This window comes from Sturnira hondurensis, unplaced genomic scaffold (assembly GCF_014824575.4).
Source record: "Sturnira hondurensis isolate 20B ecotype Veracruz unplaced genomic scaffold, ASM1482457v3 Scaffold0018728, whole genome shotgun sequence".
NCBI classification, from domain to species: Eukaryota; Metazoa; Chordata; class Mammalia; order Chiroptera; family Phyllostomidae; genus Sturnira; species Sturnira hondurensis.
Window position 1 is genome coordinate 20,368,432 of NW_028091359.1, and position 18,660 is coordinate 20,387,091.

Consider the following 18,660-nt stretch of genomic DNA (forward strand, 5'->3'; position numbering starts at 1 on the left):
CGGCCCGCGAGGCATGGCAGGCCGCGGGGCGCCGGGGGAGAAGCGCTGGCAGCTGGTGCGCTGGTGAGTGGGCGCCGGGGTCGGGGGCTTGGACGCGTGCGGAAGGGTGCGGGGCCATTGGCCCAAAGTTTCTTTTCAAGCTGAGGTTTAGGGGCCAGGTTTAAGGAGAGGCGCCGAGCTGCCTGTTCGCCACCACCCTGCATCCCTGCGCCCGCTCTTTGTGGCTCTCCAGGGAGACAGGCGCTGGCACCCGGGACCCAGTCCTTGACTTCAAGCTTTGGAGGGACTTGGGTGCTCCTTCTACAGGCTAATCGGCAGGGCTTCCCTCCTTTCCTTTCCCCTCACTTCCCTTTTCTATTTTTGCAGTGGGGGTCCCCAGCCTACCTCCATTCCTTCTGCTACTCGGGGTCGGGCCAAGGACTCGGGCCTGGAGAAGGCACAGCCGCAGCCCTCAGCTCTGCTGTTGAAGGAGACGCCCTCGTCTTCCTAAGCAGGGACCCCTGCGGTGTGCACTTTGGGGATGGGGGCTTGGAGAAGGAGGCCGCAGAGGCGAGGGAAGAGTTTCACTGTGGGGGTCGGGGCGACCTTGGGGGCTGCTTGCCCTTGGGGCTGCTTACCCCCACCGCAGCCTGGCCGGGCTGGAAAGTCAGAAATCACTACCCATCTGCTGGTGTCAGGCTGTGGGACTGCTGGCTGGGAAGTTTCGGGTGCATCACACAACCCCACCACCTGGTCGGGCTCCTGTCCCTGGGGTCCGAATGTTGAGGAGGCATCAGCCAGGGGCCGATCTCAGCGGGGCGGGGCCTAGAATGCCGGACAGCCTGTTCAGCTCCCCGCGGCCCTGGGAGGCCCCTGGGAGTGTGAGGAGCAAATTTGGCTGGGACCTCTCCCCAGCCCACATCATCCCACCCACACAAGGGCCAGGGGCCTCTCTGAAGTAGCACATCAGACACACGTCTCCAGGTACGTCTGTAGCCTAAATACAAACAACAACAACATTATCATCAATAATGTCTACCAGGACTTCCTGAGCACTTCCTACTGGTTTCACCATAATCAAAGTCCAGGCATCCACTCAGTTACTCTTCACAGTGAGACTGAGAAGCAGAAGGTATGAGCACCCCCTGTTTTACAGAAGGGGAAACTGAGGCTCAGAGAAGGAAAGTGGTTAGTTAAGGTCACCTGGCAAGTGAGTGGCTGAGTCGGGGTTTGAACCCTGGTCTTGCATAACTGATCCTCTGTTCTGCTTCACCCCACACAGCCTGGCCACATATCCAAGTTGCTATCAGAAAACCCCAGCATGTCAGAGCAGGAGGGATCATGGGGTTCGGAGCCTGCCCACCCACCCCCATCCTGGGAGGATTCCAAGAATCAAAGTCCAGATATTCAAACTTATTATTTATCAGTTGAACCACTCTGCAAATGAAGCCCCAGATGCACAAGTCAGATAAAAGCAGAGATAATCTCTCTGAAGAGCTAGCAGGGAGCTGGGGGTTAGTTAGTGTCCTCTCACTGTAAAGGAAGCATCACCCCAGGACCCCAGGACTTCCCAGATTAAATGAAGTTTGCTTAGTTTAATTCCCTCCCTCACTTCTCACTTCTTGGAGGAGAACACAGGCAGAGTTTTAAAGGGAAAGAGGCCGGGTTTCTGCTCTGACTCCCTGTCTCTGCCCTGGTGCTGCCTGGCTGGATCTCGGGGTGGACCTGTTGATGCATGAGTCATTGTTAGTGCCTCTAATTACGTTTTGGGTCACCTTTCACCCCCAGATTAAAGCCTATGGCTTTGAGAAGGCCCTGAAGATGTGACTTGAGTAGTGAGGCAGCCTGTCAGGGAGCTCTCCTGAGGGCAGGAAACCCTCTGAACCCCACGGTGTGCTCCCAACAGGGCCAGTCTTGGCCCCTTGTTTCAGGATTTCAGATCGAGTCAGTTTGTTCAACCCAAACTGGCTTAAGAGAAAAAGGGAATTTACTGGTTTATAGAACTGAAAACTCCAGTTCTCTCCATGTTTCAGGCACAAGTGCATTCAGGTGCTCAAATAATGACACCAAACAATAGTCTACTCTCTCGGTCCCTCTGCTTCCTTCTGTTCCTCTTTTATTTCCTTGTGGAGGCAGGATGCCTATCAGCTGGGGACAGCTCTCCAGATTAGAGACTATCCTGGAAAAAGAGCTTTTCTTCCTCAGTGGTTCCAGCCCAAGTCTCAGGATGTTATTTCATTGGCATAATTTGGGTCACATGAACATCTCTGAGCCAATCACTGTGGTCAGGGAGATGGACTGCTCAGATTGGCCAGGCTCATGTGCCCACCCATGGGGCTGAGCTTGGGTCAGCTCTATCCAAAGCCATAGATCTTGGGAGTGGGAGTGAGGGTGATGAACAGTGACTTATGGGGCAACAAAAACAAGTCATGCAAACCTTCAATAAAGTTAAAAGATAACAGTATTTCCATGTAGCAGGTTAAATGTTAATATGCCAAATATAAGAAGCACTCTTATAAGTAAATTTTAAAAAATATCTTAGACCAGGGGACTTAAACAACAGAAATTTATCTTCTCATGGTTCTGGAGGCCAGGGTGCCAGCGTGGTTGGGTTCTGGTGAGAACCAGAGGCAAGTTGCAGTTTTCTCTGGGATATTGAGGAATTCAAAAGCAAAATATTAAGCCTTATAATAATATACTTTGACGGGGAGAGAGCATCCAAGCAATTAATTAGAAACAAAGAGATGACTAGATTCACACCATAAGCTGTTGGTCGGGCATACCTGTTTCACAGGAAATGAATTCATGTGCGTAGCTGTTACGCCCCTTGGTATTAAAAGTTCTTCAGCTGTTCAGATTGGCTAACCTTTTCATATACTCATGGTGCATAAAAGCATAGGCACACCTAAGTAGCCACAGAATATGGGGCAAGACTTTAGTGGTTTTCTCACAAAAGAAAATACTTCACATACTTTTTAAAAGTGAGAACCCAAGGCAGAACCTTTGTTTAAGGTCTAAGTGTGGCAAGTTAGCATGTTTGAATTTGTGGGAGAATTGGGATCTTTTAAAAGACATATCAACAATCTGTTGAATTGTATGCTTTTTAAACAAGTAGTTGTTTAAAATGACAGTGAGATACTGCTACACGCCCGTTGGGATGACCAAATTCTGGAGAACTGACAACACCAGACACTGGCGAGAATATGGGGCGACAGGAGCTCTCCAACATTGTTAGGGGGAATGCAGAATGGTACTGTCCCTTCAAAAGACAGGTTGATGGTTTCTTACACAACTAAATATACTCTTACTGTATGACCCCACAATTAGTTACCCAAGGGAGTTGAAAACCTATATCAACACACAAAAAAAAAACGGTGCATGGATGTTAACAGAATGTTAATTCATAATTGCCCAGACTTGGAAGCAACCAAGGCATCCTTCAGTAGGTGAATGGACAAATAAATTAGTGCATCCAAACAATGGAATATTTTTCAGCACTAAAAAAAAAATGAGGACTTCCGGCCAAGATGGAGGCATAGGTGGAAATACTGTGCCTCCTCGTACAACCAAAATTAAGGACAATAAAGATTTAGAAACAAAAACACAACCAGAACAGACAGAAGATTGAACTGTACAGAAGTGTGACAACCATTCATCCAGATGGGTAAGAGGGGTGGAGTTGGCAGCCGGCAGAGAGGGGTCAGGGCAGGAAAAAGTGGTGGCTAGCAGACCCCGGGCATGGAGAGGCAACAAGCAGACCCAGTGAGGTGCACAAGGCGGCTGGCAGACTGCGGTCACACATTCGCGTGCAGATAAACCAGGCAAAAAACAGGCAACGAGACAGACCGCACAACCCAGGATCCCAGAGACGGGAAATAAAACTTAAAAGCACCGATTGAAAACACTTGTGGGGGTTGAGGTGCCAGGAGAGACTCCCAGCCTCACAGGAGAGCTCATTGGAGAGACCCACAGGGTTTTAGAACATATTCAAGCCCGCCCACCTGGGGAACCAGAAAGGCCCAATTTGCTTGTAAGAAGTGGCAGAGGGGACTGATATCTGAGAGAGAGCCAAACAAGCGCCATTGGTCCCTCTCTGACCCCGCCCCCACATGCAGCCTCACTGCACAGCAACTGGGTTGCCCTGCCGCCTTGGTGAACACCTAAGGCTCTGCCCCTCATTACATAACAGGCGTGACCAGACCAAAAAATTATGGTGCAAATGGAAGAACAAATCAAAGCCCCAGAGCCAATGCTTTTAAGTGACCAAGAGATAGCCAACCTATCAGATGCATAGTTCAAAATACTGGTGATCAGGATGCTCACAGAACTGGTTGATTTTGGTCGCAAATTAGATGAAAAAATGAAGGCTATGCTAAGTGAAATGAAGCAAAATGCACAGGGAACCAATAGTGATAAAAAGAAAACTGGGACTCAAATCAATGGAGTGGACCAGAAGGAAGAAAGAAACAACCAAACAGGAAAGAATGAAGAAACAAGAATTCAAAAAAATGAGGAGAGGCTTAGGAACCTCCAGGACATTTTTAAACGTTCCAACATCTACATTATAGGGCTACCAGAAGGGGAAGAGGAAGAGCAACAAGTGGAAAACTTATTTGAACAAGTAATAAAGGAGAACTTCCCCAATCTGGCAAAGGAAATAGACTTCCAGGAAGTCCAGGAAGCTCAGAGAGTCCCAAAAAAGTTGGACCCAAGGAGGAACACACCAAGGCACATCATAATTACATTAGCCAAGATTAAAATGAAGGAAATAATCCTAGAAGCAGCAAGAGATAAGGGGACAGTCACCTACAAAGGAGTTTCCATCAGACTGTCAGCTGATCTCAAAAAGAGACCTTACAGGCAAGAAGGAGCTGGAAAGAAGTATGCCAAATCATGAAATACAAGGACTTACATCCAAGATTGCTCTATGCAGCAAAGCTTTCATTTAGAATGAAAGGGCAGATAAAATGCTTCTCAGATAAGGTCAAGTTCAAGGAGTTCATCATCACCAAGCCCTTATTCGATGAAATGTTAAAGTAACTTATCTAAGAAAAAGAAGATAAAAAAATAGGAACAGTGAAAAGACAGCAAACTCACAGTTATTAACAGCCACACCTAAAACAAAAGCAAACTAAGACAGCTAGATCAAGAGCAGAGCCACAGAAATGGAGATCACATGGAGGGTTAGCAGCAGGGGAGTGAGAGGAGGAGAAGGGAGGAGAAGGTACAGAGAATAAGTAGCATAGTCGGTGGGGAGAAAATAGACAGGGGGAGGGCAAGAGTGGTGTGGGGAATGTAGAAGCTAAAGAACTATGACACATGGATATGAACTAAAGGGGGGGAATGTGGGTGGGAGGGGTGTGCAGGGTGGAGGGGAATGAAGGAGGGAAAGGGGACAACTGTAATGGCATAATCAATAAAATATATTATTTAAAACAGAAAAGAAATGAGCCATTAAGCTATAAAAAACATGGAGGACCTTAATTGCATATCACTAAGTGAAAAAATGCCAATTTGAAAAAGCTATGTGCTGTATGATTCCAACTATATGACGTTCTGGAAAGGCAAAACTAAGAAGACTAAAAAGATCAGGGGTTGCCAGGCTTGTGTGTGTGTGTGTGTGTGTGTGTGTGGCGGGGGGAGCGTGAGGGGAGAGATGAACAGATAGACAACAGAGGACTTTTAGGGCAGTGAAAATACACAATTATAATGATGGAAACATTAAAAACATCCACAAACAAACAGTAACTCATGTCCACATGTCCTTCAGAATAGCCCTCTTCCTTCAGACTCTCCTTCTCTAAAACATAAAGTACTAAAAATTAAATTAGAATTTTATTGGGTTCATCAGTTTAAGATATTAAATCGTATTGTTTTCAGCATTCTTACTGTCCCTGAGGCCTGTGCTGAGCCCTGCCTGATTTCTGATGGTTGGCCATAGAGTCTGGGACAGGGAGCTGACAGAGACTAGGAGCCAAGGCTGTGTGAGTGGTTAAAACATGGTACAGAGCCCTGGCTGGTGGCTCAGTTGGTTAGAGCATTGTCCCATATGCCAAGGGCATGGGTTTGATCCCCGGTCAGGGCACATACAAAAAGCAACCAATGAGTGCATGAATAAGTGGGACAGCATATCGATGTTTCTCTTTAATAATAATAATAATAATAATAATAATAATAATAACAACAGTACAGAGTGTTTTGGAAGTGTTTTATTGGCTGTATAGTATTCCATTATAAGTTGGATGGTGACTTCTTCTTCTAGCCTCTATTGATGACCTTTTAGGGTTTTGAATATTTCGATATCATGAACATTGCTGCAGTGAACATCTCTGGACCTGTTGCATGCGAACGTGCAGAGAGATAATGGTTGGATATGGTCTTCAAAGTGAAACAGCAGAGAAAAGGCAGGAGCACGTTGTAAAAGATGCTGCCAACCTGACTTCCAAAGACACTGTACCATTTTCTATTATCTCCAATGATGTGTGAGGTGCCGCTCTCCCCCAGTTGGTTCACACTGGGAATGAGCAAACTTAAATCTTGGCCAGTCTCACCAGTGAAAAATGGTCTCGTGTTGTTTCAATTTTCATTTTGTTACTTAAAGTTGAGATTTTTTAGTGCTTATTGGTTATTTGTGTTTCTATTTTTGTAAACTATTCATTAATTTCCTTTGCTCTTATTTCTTTGCTGGTTTGCTCATTACATATGTTTTCATATTCATTTGTGAAAGCTCTTTGTTTATCATGAGATTTAGTCTTTTTCATTTTTTAATTATTATTTTTTAATTCTCCCCGGAGGATATGTTTATTGATTTTGGAGAGAGAGAAAGTGAGAGAGGAAGGAAAGAGAGAGAGAGAGAAACTTCACTGTGAGAGAGAGACACTGATGGGCCACTTCCCGTTTGTGCTCCCCCGACCCCGGCCCGGCCCCAATCGGGGATCAAACCTACAACCATTTGGTGCACCAACCAACGGAGACACCTCACCAGGACAGTCTTAAATTTTTTTTAGTAAGTTTTATATTTCAGAACAGTTTTAGATTTACAGAAAAATGAGATGATAGTACAGAGAACTCCCTATGCCCCATCCCAGTGTCCCCCTCATTAGCATCCTACAGAGTATGGTGCTTGTGTTGCACTAATGAGCCAACAGTGGCATATTATTATGAGCTGAAATCCACAGTGTATTCGGATTTCCTTAGTTTTTCCCTAATGTCTTTTTTTTTTTTTTTTGGTTCTGGGGTCCTATCCAGATTCCACATCCCATTTAGTTGTCATGCCTCCTGAGGCTCCTCTCAGTGGTGATAAGTTCTCGGGCTTTCCTTGTTTTTGACAACCTTGCCAGTTTTGAGGTGCGCTGGTCCTCTTTTGTAGAATGTCCCTTAAGTGGAATGTTTTTCTCGTGGTGAGCCTGGAACTAGGAGTTTGGGGAGGAGAACCACAGGGAGAGAGTGCCGCTTCCATCATGTCACATCAAAAGGACACACTATCAATCCGACTTGTCGCCTTGGCTGAGGTGACACTTTGTCATGTGGACCTTGGTCACCTGGCTGAGGTTGTGTTTGTCAGGCTCCCGCACTGTGAACTGCCCCCCCCATTCCCACAATGTGCTCTTTGGAAGGAAGCGGCTATGTGAAGCCCCCATTTAAGGAGAGTGTGGCTGAGAGCTGCCTCCTCGAGGGCGCAGAAGTCACAGATACAGTTTGGAATTCTTCTGGTGAGAGGTTTGTCCCTTCTCCACCATTCACATATTTTTCAGTCACTTATTTCAGTACATGCTTATGGATATTGATTTATATTTTATAACAGCTTTATTTACTTTTTATAACAGCATATATCACACAACTCACCGATTTAAAGTGCAAAATGAAATGGTTCATGGTACATCTGCTGAATTGTGCAACCATCACCATAATCAATTTTAGAACATTTCATTGCCCTCCGAAGAAACCCCATGACCTTTAGCAGTCCTGCTTCTCCACTGCCTCCCGAACCCCTCTCCCCCCGGCCTAAAGCAACAGCTAATCCACTTTCTGTCTCTATGGATCTGCCAATTCTGGACATTTCGTATAAATGGAATCATAGAGTATGCGGTCTTTTGTGACTGGCTTCTTCCACTTAGCATCATGTTGTCAAGGTTCAGGTTTCAGTGACTGCCTGACCTTCCCCAGTGTTCGACCTAAAAAACAGGTGCAGCCGGTGAAGGGCCAGACCCCTCTCTCCATGGTGATGGGTTGCATCCTCCTGGGGGTGTCGCCCAGCCCTACACCTGGGACCTGTCTATGAGCAGCTCCTGCCCTTCCTCTTCTCTCCTCATTCCCTTCAGCATGTTCCTGCCAGTGCCCAGGTCTCTGGACTGCTCCTTCCGCAAGAGAATCTGAGAAGCTGGTTTTTGCTAAAGTTTTAGTAGCTGATACTGGTTTCCAAGGCTGACCCCTCTGCTGTATTTAATCTTTAATGTACTGGTCAACAGAATTTCAGGGTTGTGGCAGGTTAACAAGGGACATATTTGGGGATGGGAGGTGTTCTGTTTTTCCTCATATTCAATGTGGTCCAATTTAGCAAATACAATTCGTCAGTTAAATTGGACTCATTAGTGGAGATAATCCGAGCTTCCTGAGGGTGTTATGAGTCTATGACCACTCGACTGTTGTGATTTCCACAGAAGGCTGGCTCAGTTGGCCAGAGAGCTGCGTGGGTTTTCAGAGATAGTCAGACATCGTCTCGCACTCCAGCAGGGAGACAGGCTCATAAATAACTCACAGGCGAGCAGAGAGCAACGTTGTGAACATGGTTGAGCAAAGCATTTTGGGAACCTTGGAGCCAACTTGGATTCTGGTTGGGGTTTGGGTTTAGCGGCTGTGTGGGTTGAGCCGCTGAGGCAGGGTGGGCAGGTCCGGGGCAGAGACGGAGGGCGAGCAGTTTAGGTCAGAGCACAGGCTGAGTAAAGGCTCCAAGATAAGAAAAGGCAGAGCATGTTTCAAGAAGGGCAGGCAGCCAGGGATGGAGGGATTTGTACGTGTAAATGTGGAGGGAGTGACGTGTAATGGCGGGAAAGGCTGGAAGGGAGCAAAGTGGGGAAGGATGTCTCGGGTGAGCAGTTTGGATGATACTTGGTATGCAGTGGAAAGACACTAACCCTCTGGGTCAGGGGAGGAGCCGGACAAGACGGTTGGGAAGAGGGGCTGGTGTGGAGGAAGGAGAGGATGCGTATGTGGAGCAGACCGGTTAGAAGGAAACTGGATACCACGGGCAGAAAGTGCAAGAAAGGCCGGCCTCTGCTGCTTCCTGTGTGAGTGACCTTGGATGAATTCATTTTCTTCCCCCGAGCCTCTTCTTCCTCATCTCCAAAATGGGACCGGCAAGTTCCGCGGAGTGTGATGTGAGGCTTATGGGAAAGAAGTTAGGGAGTGGGTTTGTCTGTCATTGGTGAAGCATGTAGGGTCCGTGGACTGGTGAAGGGCTAGGGAGGATGGTGAGGAGGGAAGGTGACAATGATGACCATGTAGCAAAGAGCATTCCTTACATCATCTCATTTAATCCTTGCAACAACCCTTCAAAGTAGGCATTATTATTACTCCCATTTGACAGATGAGGAATCTGGGGCTCACAATGGAAAAAGCACTCACCTATAGCTAATACTAGTAAGTGGAACCAGGTCAGGGTGTCTGCAAATAGTGGGGGACAGTCCCTTCCTCCTGCCTCTGGGAGAGGGGAGGGGAAGGGTGGCTGGGTGTTGGCTGGGGCAAGGAGATAGAGGTGGTGCTTGTGTCTGAGGCTGTTTGCACTCCCCTGTAGGCAGGGGTGTGGACAGGGTTTGGGTGGGGACAGTTCCTGAGTGGGCCTATTCCTCTCTCAGCCTAGACACCTGTGGGGGCCTCGTGGGGTCAAGGTGTATCAGCCTGTGAGTGAAGGATACCACTGTTTGGTCTTGGCTCTTGCTTGTTTATCCTCATCTGTAAAATAAAGCTGTTGGACCGATAAGTGACCTGTTTTTTTTCCTAATGACCTAAGACTTCATGATCAGCAGAGTTCTCAAATTAAAAAGACATTGAAAACATATTATATTCCCATGGTTCAAATTCAAAAAGCATTAAAGCAGTTTCAGTGCTCCCCAGCCACTCAGTCCTCTACTTTGGAGGCAGTTGGTGTTATTAGTTGCTCCCACGGAGATGGCAAGAGTGAGTCATTCAAGGCTGAGTCCTGCGAGCCCAAGGACAGGCAAAGGCGTAGAAACCTCATCAGATAGGATGGCATTAATCAGGGTGGGCTTCCTGGAGGAGCCTAGTTTTGAGCCGGGTTTTACAAGAGGAGTGTCAACTTGGGGCAAGAAACAGGCCACAGAGGAGAGTCAATTCTCAAATTAAAATCAAGATGCTTCCCCAAATCTGTCCTTGCCCAGCCACCTGCAGGAACCAGGAACTTGGGAACAACTTTGTGCCTGTCCCCTCCCCACCTGTGTCCAGCCCACCGTCGGGTCTCGCTGGCACCACCTCCTTAGCTGGCTTGAGAGTCCTCCTGCTTTGCTCCATCTCCAGCACGGTCCCACTTCCCAAGCCACCGCTATCCCACCTGGACACCTGCCACAGCATCCAACCTGGCTGTCCTGCTCTTTCCACCCAGCAGCCCGGATGCTCTCCCCCAAACGCCTCTCAGATCATGTGAAGGAGAGTGAAGGGAAACAGGTGGGTCCGACGCTCTGAGACGGGAGGCCTGGGGAGCCTGGGGAGCAAGGAGAGCCCTCTCTTCTCCGGCAAGCCTGCCCCCTGGGAACCTCCTACCCCAGCAAGTAGGTGGAGCCCACAGGGCAGTGTCAGGGCAGCTGCGCAAGTCTTTTTCATAGCAATTTATGCAGTTTGCAACCACACACACACACACACACAGAGTAAGCATTTGGGATAGGCAATACCTCTCCTGCGTGAAAAGATTCATCGTCAAAAGTCACTCTCCTACGCCCCCAGTCCCCCAGTCCCCCGCTTCTCCCCACCCAGATAACTACATTACCTCTTGTGTCTCCAGAATTTTTGCATATAAAGATAAGAAAATATGAATCCATTCTTTATTCCTTCCCCTTTTGACATAAATCACACATACTGCTCTTCCTGCATCTGATTTTTAAAAAATCTTAAGAATGTGTCTTGGAGATCACTGCATGAGGCCCACAGAGAAGGCTCTCATTGGAAGCATTTGTTGTAAACCAATGGCTGTGCACCGTCTTACTCCACAGACGCACCGTAATTTATGTTCTGCGGCGGCCCCCTGCTGACCAGCGCTTGGGGCGTGTTCAAGCCTTTTGTTGTTATAAACAATGCCACAGGTCACCTTGTCCACGTGCTGGAGTCTGTAGATTAATTCTCCAAAAGTGGGTCGTCAGGCTACTGGGAAGTGTAATCGTGACTTAGACACTTTGTCCGGTTGTCCTGAAGAAGGGTTGTACCGCTGACACCCCCACTGGTAACGTGTAAAGGGGCCCCTTTGTGGTGATGTGCTTGTTCTTGTTGTTCCCACAAAACTGTAATCTCCAGGAGGGCAGGAATCTTGTGTCTGGTTTATCATCATAGGCACCCAGTTAAATGTTGAGTTAATTAATGGAGGCACGGTTCTGCCAGGAGGAGGTGGCCAGTGGGAGAGACCCTTCTGTGTTCACCTGGCCTGGCCCAGCCCCCGCCACCCTTGCTGCAGGAAACTGTCTGTCTGGAAGGTGGCTGGGACCCTTGAACTGCTGAAGACCTAAGCCTGATGTTTGACCCATGACTCACCCCGCCTTGTCCAGCTGTCTCATTACAGTAGGGAACTTGGAGAATGGACCCTTATCCGGTGCTTGAATTGCCCCGACTACCCTCTGCTTACATACCTCCAGTGACAAAGGACTCACTCCTTCCAAGTGCCTCGTTTCAACTTCAGACGATCAACTTTTAAAAGCCTTTTCCATCGATTGAAACCTGCTCCCTGTCATGGCCTCCTCTTCAGGGAATTCACTGTGGCCCCTGGAAACAAGGCTCTCTGGCAGATAAGGGGGGGTGTATTTGGGACAGGTACCTCACACCCATCTTTTGGCAGCAAGCCAGGCCAGTCCCCCAGAAGAGCCCTGCGGCGCCCTGCCTGCCTCCCTCCTCACTCTCTCCTGTCCCGCAGGTACGTGCAGGAAGGGCGTTTCCGCATCGAGGAGAGGACACTGACAGCCTTCCAGTGGCTCTACAGCCCACAGCACCATTGCATCCTCAGCCGTGCTGACCTTGAGTCTCCCTCCAGGTAAACTGATCTACGGCCCTAGATCTCACTCTTTGGCCCGACTCCAGGCCCCTATGGGTGGTATTTACATAGCCACATTGGTCCCTAAACCTGCATTGGGGAACACTTGTCCTCATTGATGGAGAGGCCTCATGGGTTCTGGAAAGAGTTTGTCTAGCCTCGAATGCACTGAATGATCAGAGGCAGCGAGCTGCCTCTGCTTTCCCCTCTGTAAAATGGGTATGACCATAGTCTCCCTTCTATGAGGAAGATCATGAGTCTGGAGTGAAGTGATGCCTGTGGAGAGTCCCAAAGCCAGGAAATCCACTCGTTCCTCTTCAAGTGGGAAAATAGCAGCCAGATTTGCTGGGCAGCCCCTGCTTTGACCTGGGTGGAGGCAGCCTCCTCCCTTCTTGTGATGGGCTGGGAGATGAGGGCTTTTCCTGGCCTAGATTCCTGTTCCCAGGCTCCTGCCCACTTTTTTTCTCATCCTTACCTGAGGGTATGTTAATTGATTTTAGAGAGAGGAAGGGAGAGAGAGACACACAGAAACATTGATTGGTTGCTTCCCACAGGTGCCCAGACCAGGGATCAAACCCCCAACCTTTTGGTGTATGGGATGATGCTCCAACCGACTGAGCCCCCCGGCCAGGGCCCTGCCCACTCTTTGTTCATACTGTGGACAGGTGTGACCACTGTTAACGGTCTCTACAGAGATCTCCCGGGTGGCCCTGCTGCCGCCACATCCTTTCCCAAGACTTTGGCCAGACCAGATCCTGGATCTTTCTCATCACTTTCCCCATCAAAACTTCTTTGTATCAGATTCTAAATGAGCAGAACTCTTTTTTAAAAAGATTTTATTTATTTATCTTTAGAGGGGAAGGGAAGGAGAGAGGGAGAGAAACATCAATGTATGGTTGCCTTTCGTGTGTCCCCTGCTGGGAGTTGGCCTGCAGGGAACTGGCCTGCAACCCAGGCATGTGCCCTGGCTGGGAATCGAACCGAGATTGTCTGAGTCGCAGGCCCGCGCTCAATCCACTGAGCTACACCAGCCAGGGCTCTAAATGAGCAGAACTCTTGACGCCAAGGACGAACAGGTCTCTCCTCCAGGGGTGGTTGAAGGGAGGAGGATGGACGTGATGTCAGTGGGTGGTGCACCACGGCACCATTGGCAGCCAACTGGAGAGCAGGATGGTGCCCGTACCGCAGCTCCCCACACTTGCTGCAGGGATGCAGTGTAGATGTGACAAAAGCCTTCACCTCACCAGACATCTGCCCAGAACCCTACTTGCCTGAGAGCAGTGCATATGCTCCCTGTGATCTCACTGATGATTTCAGAAGGTCCAGGAAGCAGGGAGGTGAGTGGGTACTCTGGATCCAGCTCTACCCCAAGAGGAAAAAATCATTAGATGGTGGTGTGGAGATGACAGGGACCCTGGGAAAGGTGCCTTAGGCCACCTGAGAATACTTGGTGTTTAGGGAATGGGTGCCCTGGACTACGGAGGTGGATTTCAAATTATGTAGAGAAAAGATGGGCACTGGAGTAGGAGTTGTGAGTTCCAGCAATAAATGGTTCTTTTCTTCCCACAAAGCCTTGCAGGTGACACAGGAACATGAGCTGGGAGATGTCACGGATAGAAAGGTTGATGAGCGAGCTGCCACTGGCCGAGTCCTGTTCAATGTGTCTGTGAGTGGCGTGGTGTGGAAGGATGTGGAGAGCATGCTGGTGCCTTTGCTGATGGCAGGAACTTGGCACCATCACAACAGTTGAGATGTCAGAATTGGAATCCACACTGCCCTGGGGGCTGGATTCCAGGTCCTGCCAGGTGTAGGAGGTGCCATTTAGCAGGGAGAAGTTTGGTTTGGCCTCCAATCCTGTCTGCACCTGGGCAGCAGGGCAAGGGATCAGAGCTGCCCGAGGGGGTCCAGTAGACCAGACGCTTGGGTATGGCCCCAGGACTTAGGTGTCAAGAAAATGCTCACGTGCGGAGCTGCAAGAGCTCAGGAAGGAGTGCAGAGCGAGGGTGGGAAGGACCTGCTGCTCTGCTCTGAGTCTCAGACTCTCAGCGGAATGTTCCTTAGACCTCCGTTCATTTATTGGTGGACGGGAATTGCACACATTTCCTCTGCTAACACTGTGCCAGATGTTACCCTTGAACAGCTGAGCAGATTGCCTTTTGGGGCGATGGACCAGACTGCTGAAGGGACTCAGACTGTGGGCTGGCCACCCCATCTCCTTTCTTCCTTCCACCAGCTGTGGGTCAGGCCCTGCCTTTTGTTTCAAGGCAGACAAGGACCTGCCTCCATGGGGCACATTTTCTAGTGGAAGAGACAGACTGTAGCCGCAGGGACAAGGACATTTCAGAGAGAACTTTTCGGAGCGCGGAAGAAACTACAACAGGGCACCAAGATAAAGAATGACTAGTGGGCACTTGGAGCTTCAGGAGAGGTGGAAGTTCTCTCTGAGAAAATGACGTTTGAGCTGAGTCCTGAAGGACACAGTGTGGTGGCCACGTGGAGAAGATGCTGGTTGAATGGATGGTGGGGAAAGGGCTCGGAAACGGGGTGGAAGAGTACCCTCGTAGGGTACTCTCGAAGGGTACCCTCGCAGCTAGCTCATGGACCTAGGCATGTTCTAGAAGCAGAACGCAGTGGCCGGAGTGAGGCCTGGCGGACAGACAGAAGCAAGGCCGACTTTCGGTGATGCGAGGCAAGGCTTTCTAGCTCCGAGCGCTGCCTGAGGACAGATAGGTAGCTGCCTGAGGGAGTGAGTGTCCCATCACTGGGGCGCGCGCCCCATATTCAGAGGCCGCCCTCCCAGAGGTTACAGAGAAAGAGACTTGGGCATCCCAAAGGCTGCCTAGAAGATTCTTCGTCCCTCCAGCCCCTTCAAGTTCATGGGTATCCCTTGGTTTGGACGGAGCTGAGATTTGTGTGGAATGAGTGAATGAAAGCTCCAGGCTGCCAGGTCCAAGGCAGGGGCAGTTTCATGGAGTTTTGGCATTCTTGACGCTTCCCATTTCCAAGTGCAGACAGCACCGTCCCCTCTCCCAGGTCCCACCCTTCTGAGAGCTGGGGATGGCCCTAGAGTGTCTTCAATAGACCAGGAACCCATGGATCTGCCTGCGCCTCGGTTGCCCACTGCACTTCCTCTGGGCTCCGTCCTTCGGGAACTTCTCTGGGTAGGTGGGCCATTCCCGCAGTTCTCTCTTGGGTCCCTCGGTCGCGCCGGCCCCAGCCGCGCCTTTGTTCCCGAGGAGCCGCCTCGGGCAGTCCCGACGGCGTTCGGTCGCGGCGCTCAGGATCCGCGGTATCCCCCCTCCCCTCCCCGGCGTCCTCGTCTGCCCCGGCGCCCGCCCTCCCACTCCCTCTCGGCAGCTGCGCGGCGGCCGGCCCTGGGCGGCCGTGTCTCGGGGGACCGGAGAGAGAGGTGGGCGCGGCCCGCAGTCAGCCGGCGGCGGCTGGAGCGACCCAGCGGGCGGCCGGGCGCGGGCTTGCGGACGGCGGGCCCTCCAGGTGTGCAGCAGCTGCAGGCGGGAGCAGCTTGGGGCGTGCGGAGCCGCAGCCGGCTGTGCGCGTGTGCGCGCCGCGGTGACGGGGCACGCGCTGGGCGGGCGGCGAGAGCAGCCCGCCGCCGCGGAGGAGGAGGGGGCCTGGGTCCGGATGAAGACGGTGGACGTCGCTGTGGCGGGCGCACAGGCGGAGACGACCGCCGCGACTGACTGTTGACATTCGGTCCACCTCGCGGAGTGAACCTGGGCGCCGGCGTCACAGAAGGTCAGTAGGTCCAGGGCTGGGTGTGCATCCCAGAGTCAGCCTGGAGCAGGACGCGAGTCCTGGGTGTGACTGAACGTGGGGTTGGGGTGTATGTTGTGAGTGTAAATGCGTGTGTTTGCAAAGAGAAATCCAGTCCATATCGGCGTGTAGGAGCTCCGTGCTGCGACTCGGCACAGCGCTTCGGCGTAACGGGCTGTGTCTGGGAGGTGGGGTGGCTGTCCTCAGAACGCACGCCGGCGGGGCATTGCGCACGCACCGGGTAGAGGGGTGAGCGTGCCTGCGTGAAACGTCGCTCAGCGCCTGTCAAAGTCTCTGGCCAGAGGAGCTGACTGAGGCGGACGTCAGAGGTGGGTGTTCACAGGTGGTGATAGAAGGAAAAAGCCAGGAACCTCAGGAGGACTGTGGCTGGGCTGGGTTGTTTTGTCCCCCACCCTTCCCCGCCCAAAGGTCATAAATGCCACCCCATCTTCTTTCCAACTTGTGCCTGTCACAGGGAGGGGAGTCAGGATGGTGGGGTGCTGACTGAGAGGGCTTTGTGGACCCTTGGGGCAGGGCCAGCCTCCAGTCGGTGCTCAGCCCTAGGGAGAGCCCGGGTGTGGGTGTGGGGGAGCCCGCTGGGGTGGGGTCCGGGGCAGATGTGTGTTCAGGGAATCTCAGAACTGGGTAGAATCAACTTGTCTTTGCCACCGCCAGACACTGAGCGTCTGTCTGGACCTGTAGTGGGGACTTCCTGCTTTCTCCTGTTTTCTATAGCTCCCTCTACACCCTTCTTAACAAGCTGAAGGGCATTGACATGCAAGTGGGGTTTGGGCTCCGAATGCCAGGCTCTGCCTCAGAGCAGCTTCACAGGGAATAATGGGGTTGTCCGGGGCCGGGCACCAGGACTTGCTAATTCTTTTCCTGCTTTGTGACCCTGGGGCTGCCCCTTTAGTCCCATGGGCCTCAGTTTCCCATTGAGGGGGGGGAAGGCTCCCTCCTCCAATATTCCTGGGGTGGTGAGGAGTAAACAGAAAACTCACACAGCTGGGCCTGTGAGGTCAAAAGACATGATCTCCCCTAGCAAAGTCCCATCTTTGCAGCTTGGGCAGGAGTCCAGGGAGGCTCCGCCCTCTCCTCCACACCTGCCCTGAGTTTTCTGAGTCCAAAGCGGGGTCAGGGTGGGTGAGCAGGGTCAGGGTGGATGGCTGCTAGATCTGGCCACTCAGGTTTTAAAAATCTACCTCAAGTCCTCCCTCCCTTCCAAGATGTTGAGGGGTGGGGGTACGGCTTGGTTGAGCCTGGGATGGAGACTTCAGGTGAAGAGCCACAGAAATTTCTGGGCAGAGGCAGATGCTAAACTTGGGTAGGGCTGGGCTCCGTTTAGCTGGGACTGCTGCTCAGTCCTCGGTGGTGAAGCAGTTTGGCGGGAGGTGACCTCAGCTCCAGAGAAGAGGACTCTTCTGCTGCGGGCACCCCCACACCTTCACCTCCCTCTTCCCTCAACCCTGTCTGGATCAAGTGTGGCTGAACCCCAGTGGTTCAGAATGACTTGAACTTGAGGGGAAGGGACCCTAGTCAGGTGGTGTTGGCAGTGGCACAGCACAGTGATTGAACGTAATGGTTGTTGTCAATCAGACCTGGGTCCACATCTCAGCGCCCCTCCCCCCACTCCCACGCTCCCTGCTGTATCTCACCTGTGTTCCGCCAAAGCAGAACCTGAGAGGTAGACTTGGGAAGCGGTCCCAGGGGATAAGGTGGGGCGAGAGGTGCGGAGGAGAGACAGGGAAAGCAGCGTGGGGACACATTCGTTTTATTATCGCCACTGCCCTGTCCCGAGCTGCTGGGAGCCTGTGGAATGCGTTTCCTGTCGGAGAGAAAAACAGGGGAGCAGTCATCCACTAGCTCTGTCCCTCAGTGGACAAGGATACCCCATGGACATGAACTCCTGTGAGATTCCAGACACACGCGTGTGAGGCCCCACACTGCAGCTTCAGAGGAGGCCCGGCGTGGCCCTGGACGAAGCTTTGCTATGTGGCATCAGAGGCTGTGGCCCCAAGCCAGCAGGGAACTCAGCGGTAGTTGGGGAAGAGGCTGGAGTGAGAGCCGGGGGTGGGAGTGGGGGCAGAGGGTTTGAGGGGACACACTGAGGTGTCCAGCACACTGCCTGACCTTGGACAAATCACCTAATTTCTCTGAACCTGTTTCCTTATTTGGGGGTCGTGAGTGTTAAAATAATACATTTGTTAAATTTTGAACACGATGATGGGTCCCTAGCAAGAGCTCTGTGAACGGAGCCTTTCTCTGTGTTCGGGAAGACAACATGTTATGGGTAGTGGCTCATGTACCGGCTTGTTCAAGTGGGAGAGGAGGCTGGCTCAGGTGACCGCTGAAGGCCTTGCTCCTGCTCGTGGAATCTGGGGCTCCAGCCCCAGATAGCTGACCTGGTCAGTTCCTCCTGGGGCTGTGGCCTCATCTCCCAGGCCCCCTGAAAGGGTCTGTTTAACCGTCTGTGAATGGGAGCTAGCAGTGCCCTGCCCCTGGGCAGGCTCCTCAGACACGCCTCTTGCCGGGGTCTGTCCCAGGAGGACGTGGAGCCCAGGAGTAAGGCAGAGGGGACTAGCAGGCAGCTCGGAAGCAGGTGCTTGAAGGAGGAGTGGAGGAAGGGTGGATGCTGGCGTTTGGAGCTGGCAGATGGCCGT

At 51.4% G+C, this 18,660-nt stretch overlaps 1 protein-coding gene across 2 annotated transcripts in view; it reads left to right on the plus strand.

Annotated features, from left to right (window-relative positions):
- The window catches only part of RAP1GAP2 (RAP1 GTPase activating protein 2), a 223,428-nt gene continuing 204,768 nt past the window's right edge, over window positions 1-18,660 (plus strand). The window contains exons 1-2 of one of the 2 annotated variants that reach the window (XM_037069725.1): window positions 1-63; window positions 12,110-12,226. In XM_037069725.1, coding sequence (XP_036925620.1) covers window positions 14-63; window positions 12,110-12,226 — 167 coding nt within the window. In that variant the 5' untranslated portion in view covers window positions 1-13. Of the gene's footprint in view, window positions 64-12,109; window positions 12,227-15,873; window positions 15,983-18,660 lie in introns of those variants that run through there. The other variant, XM_037069722.1, reaches the window with a different exon arrangement.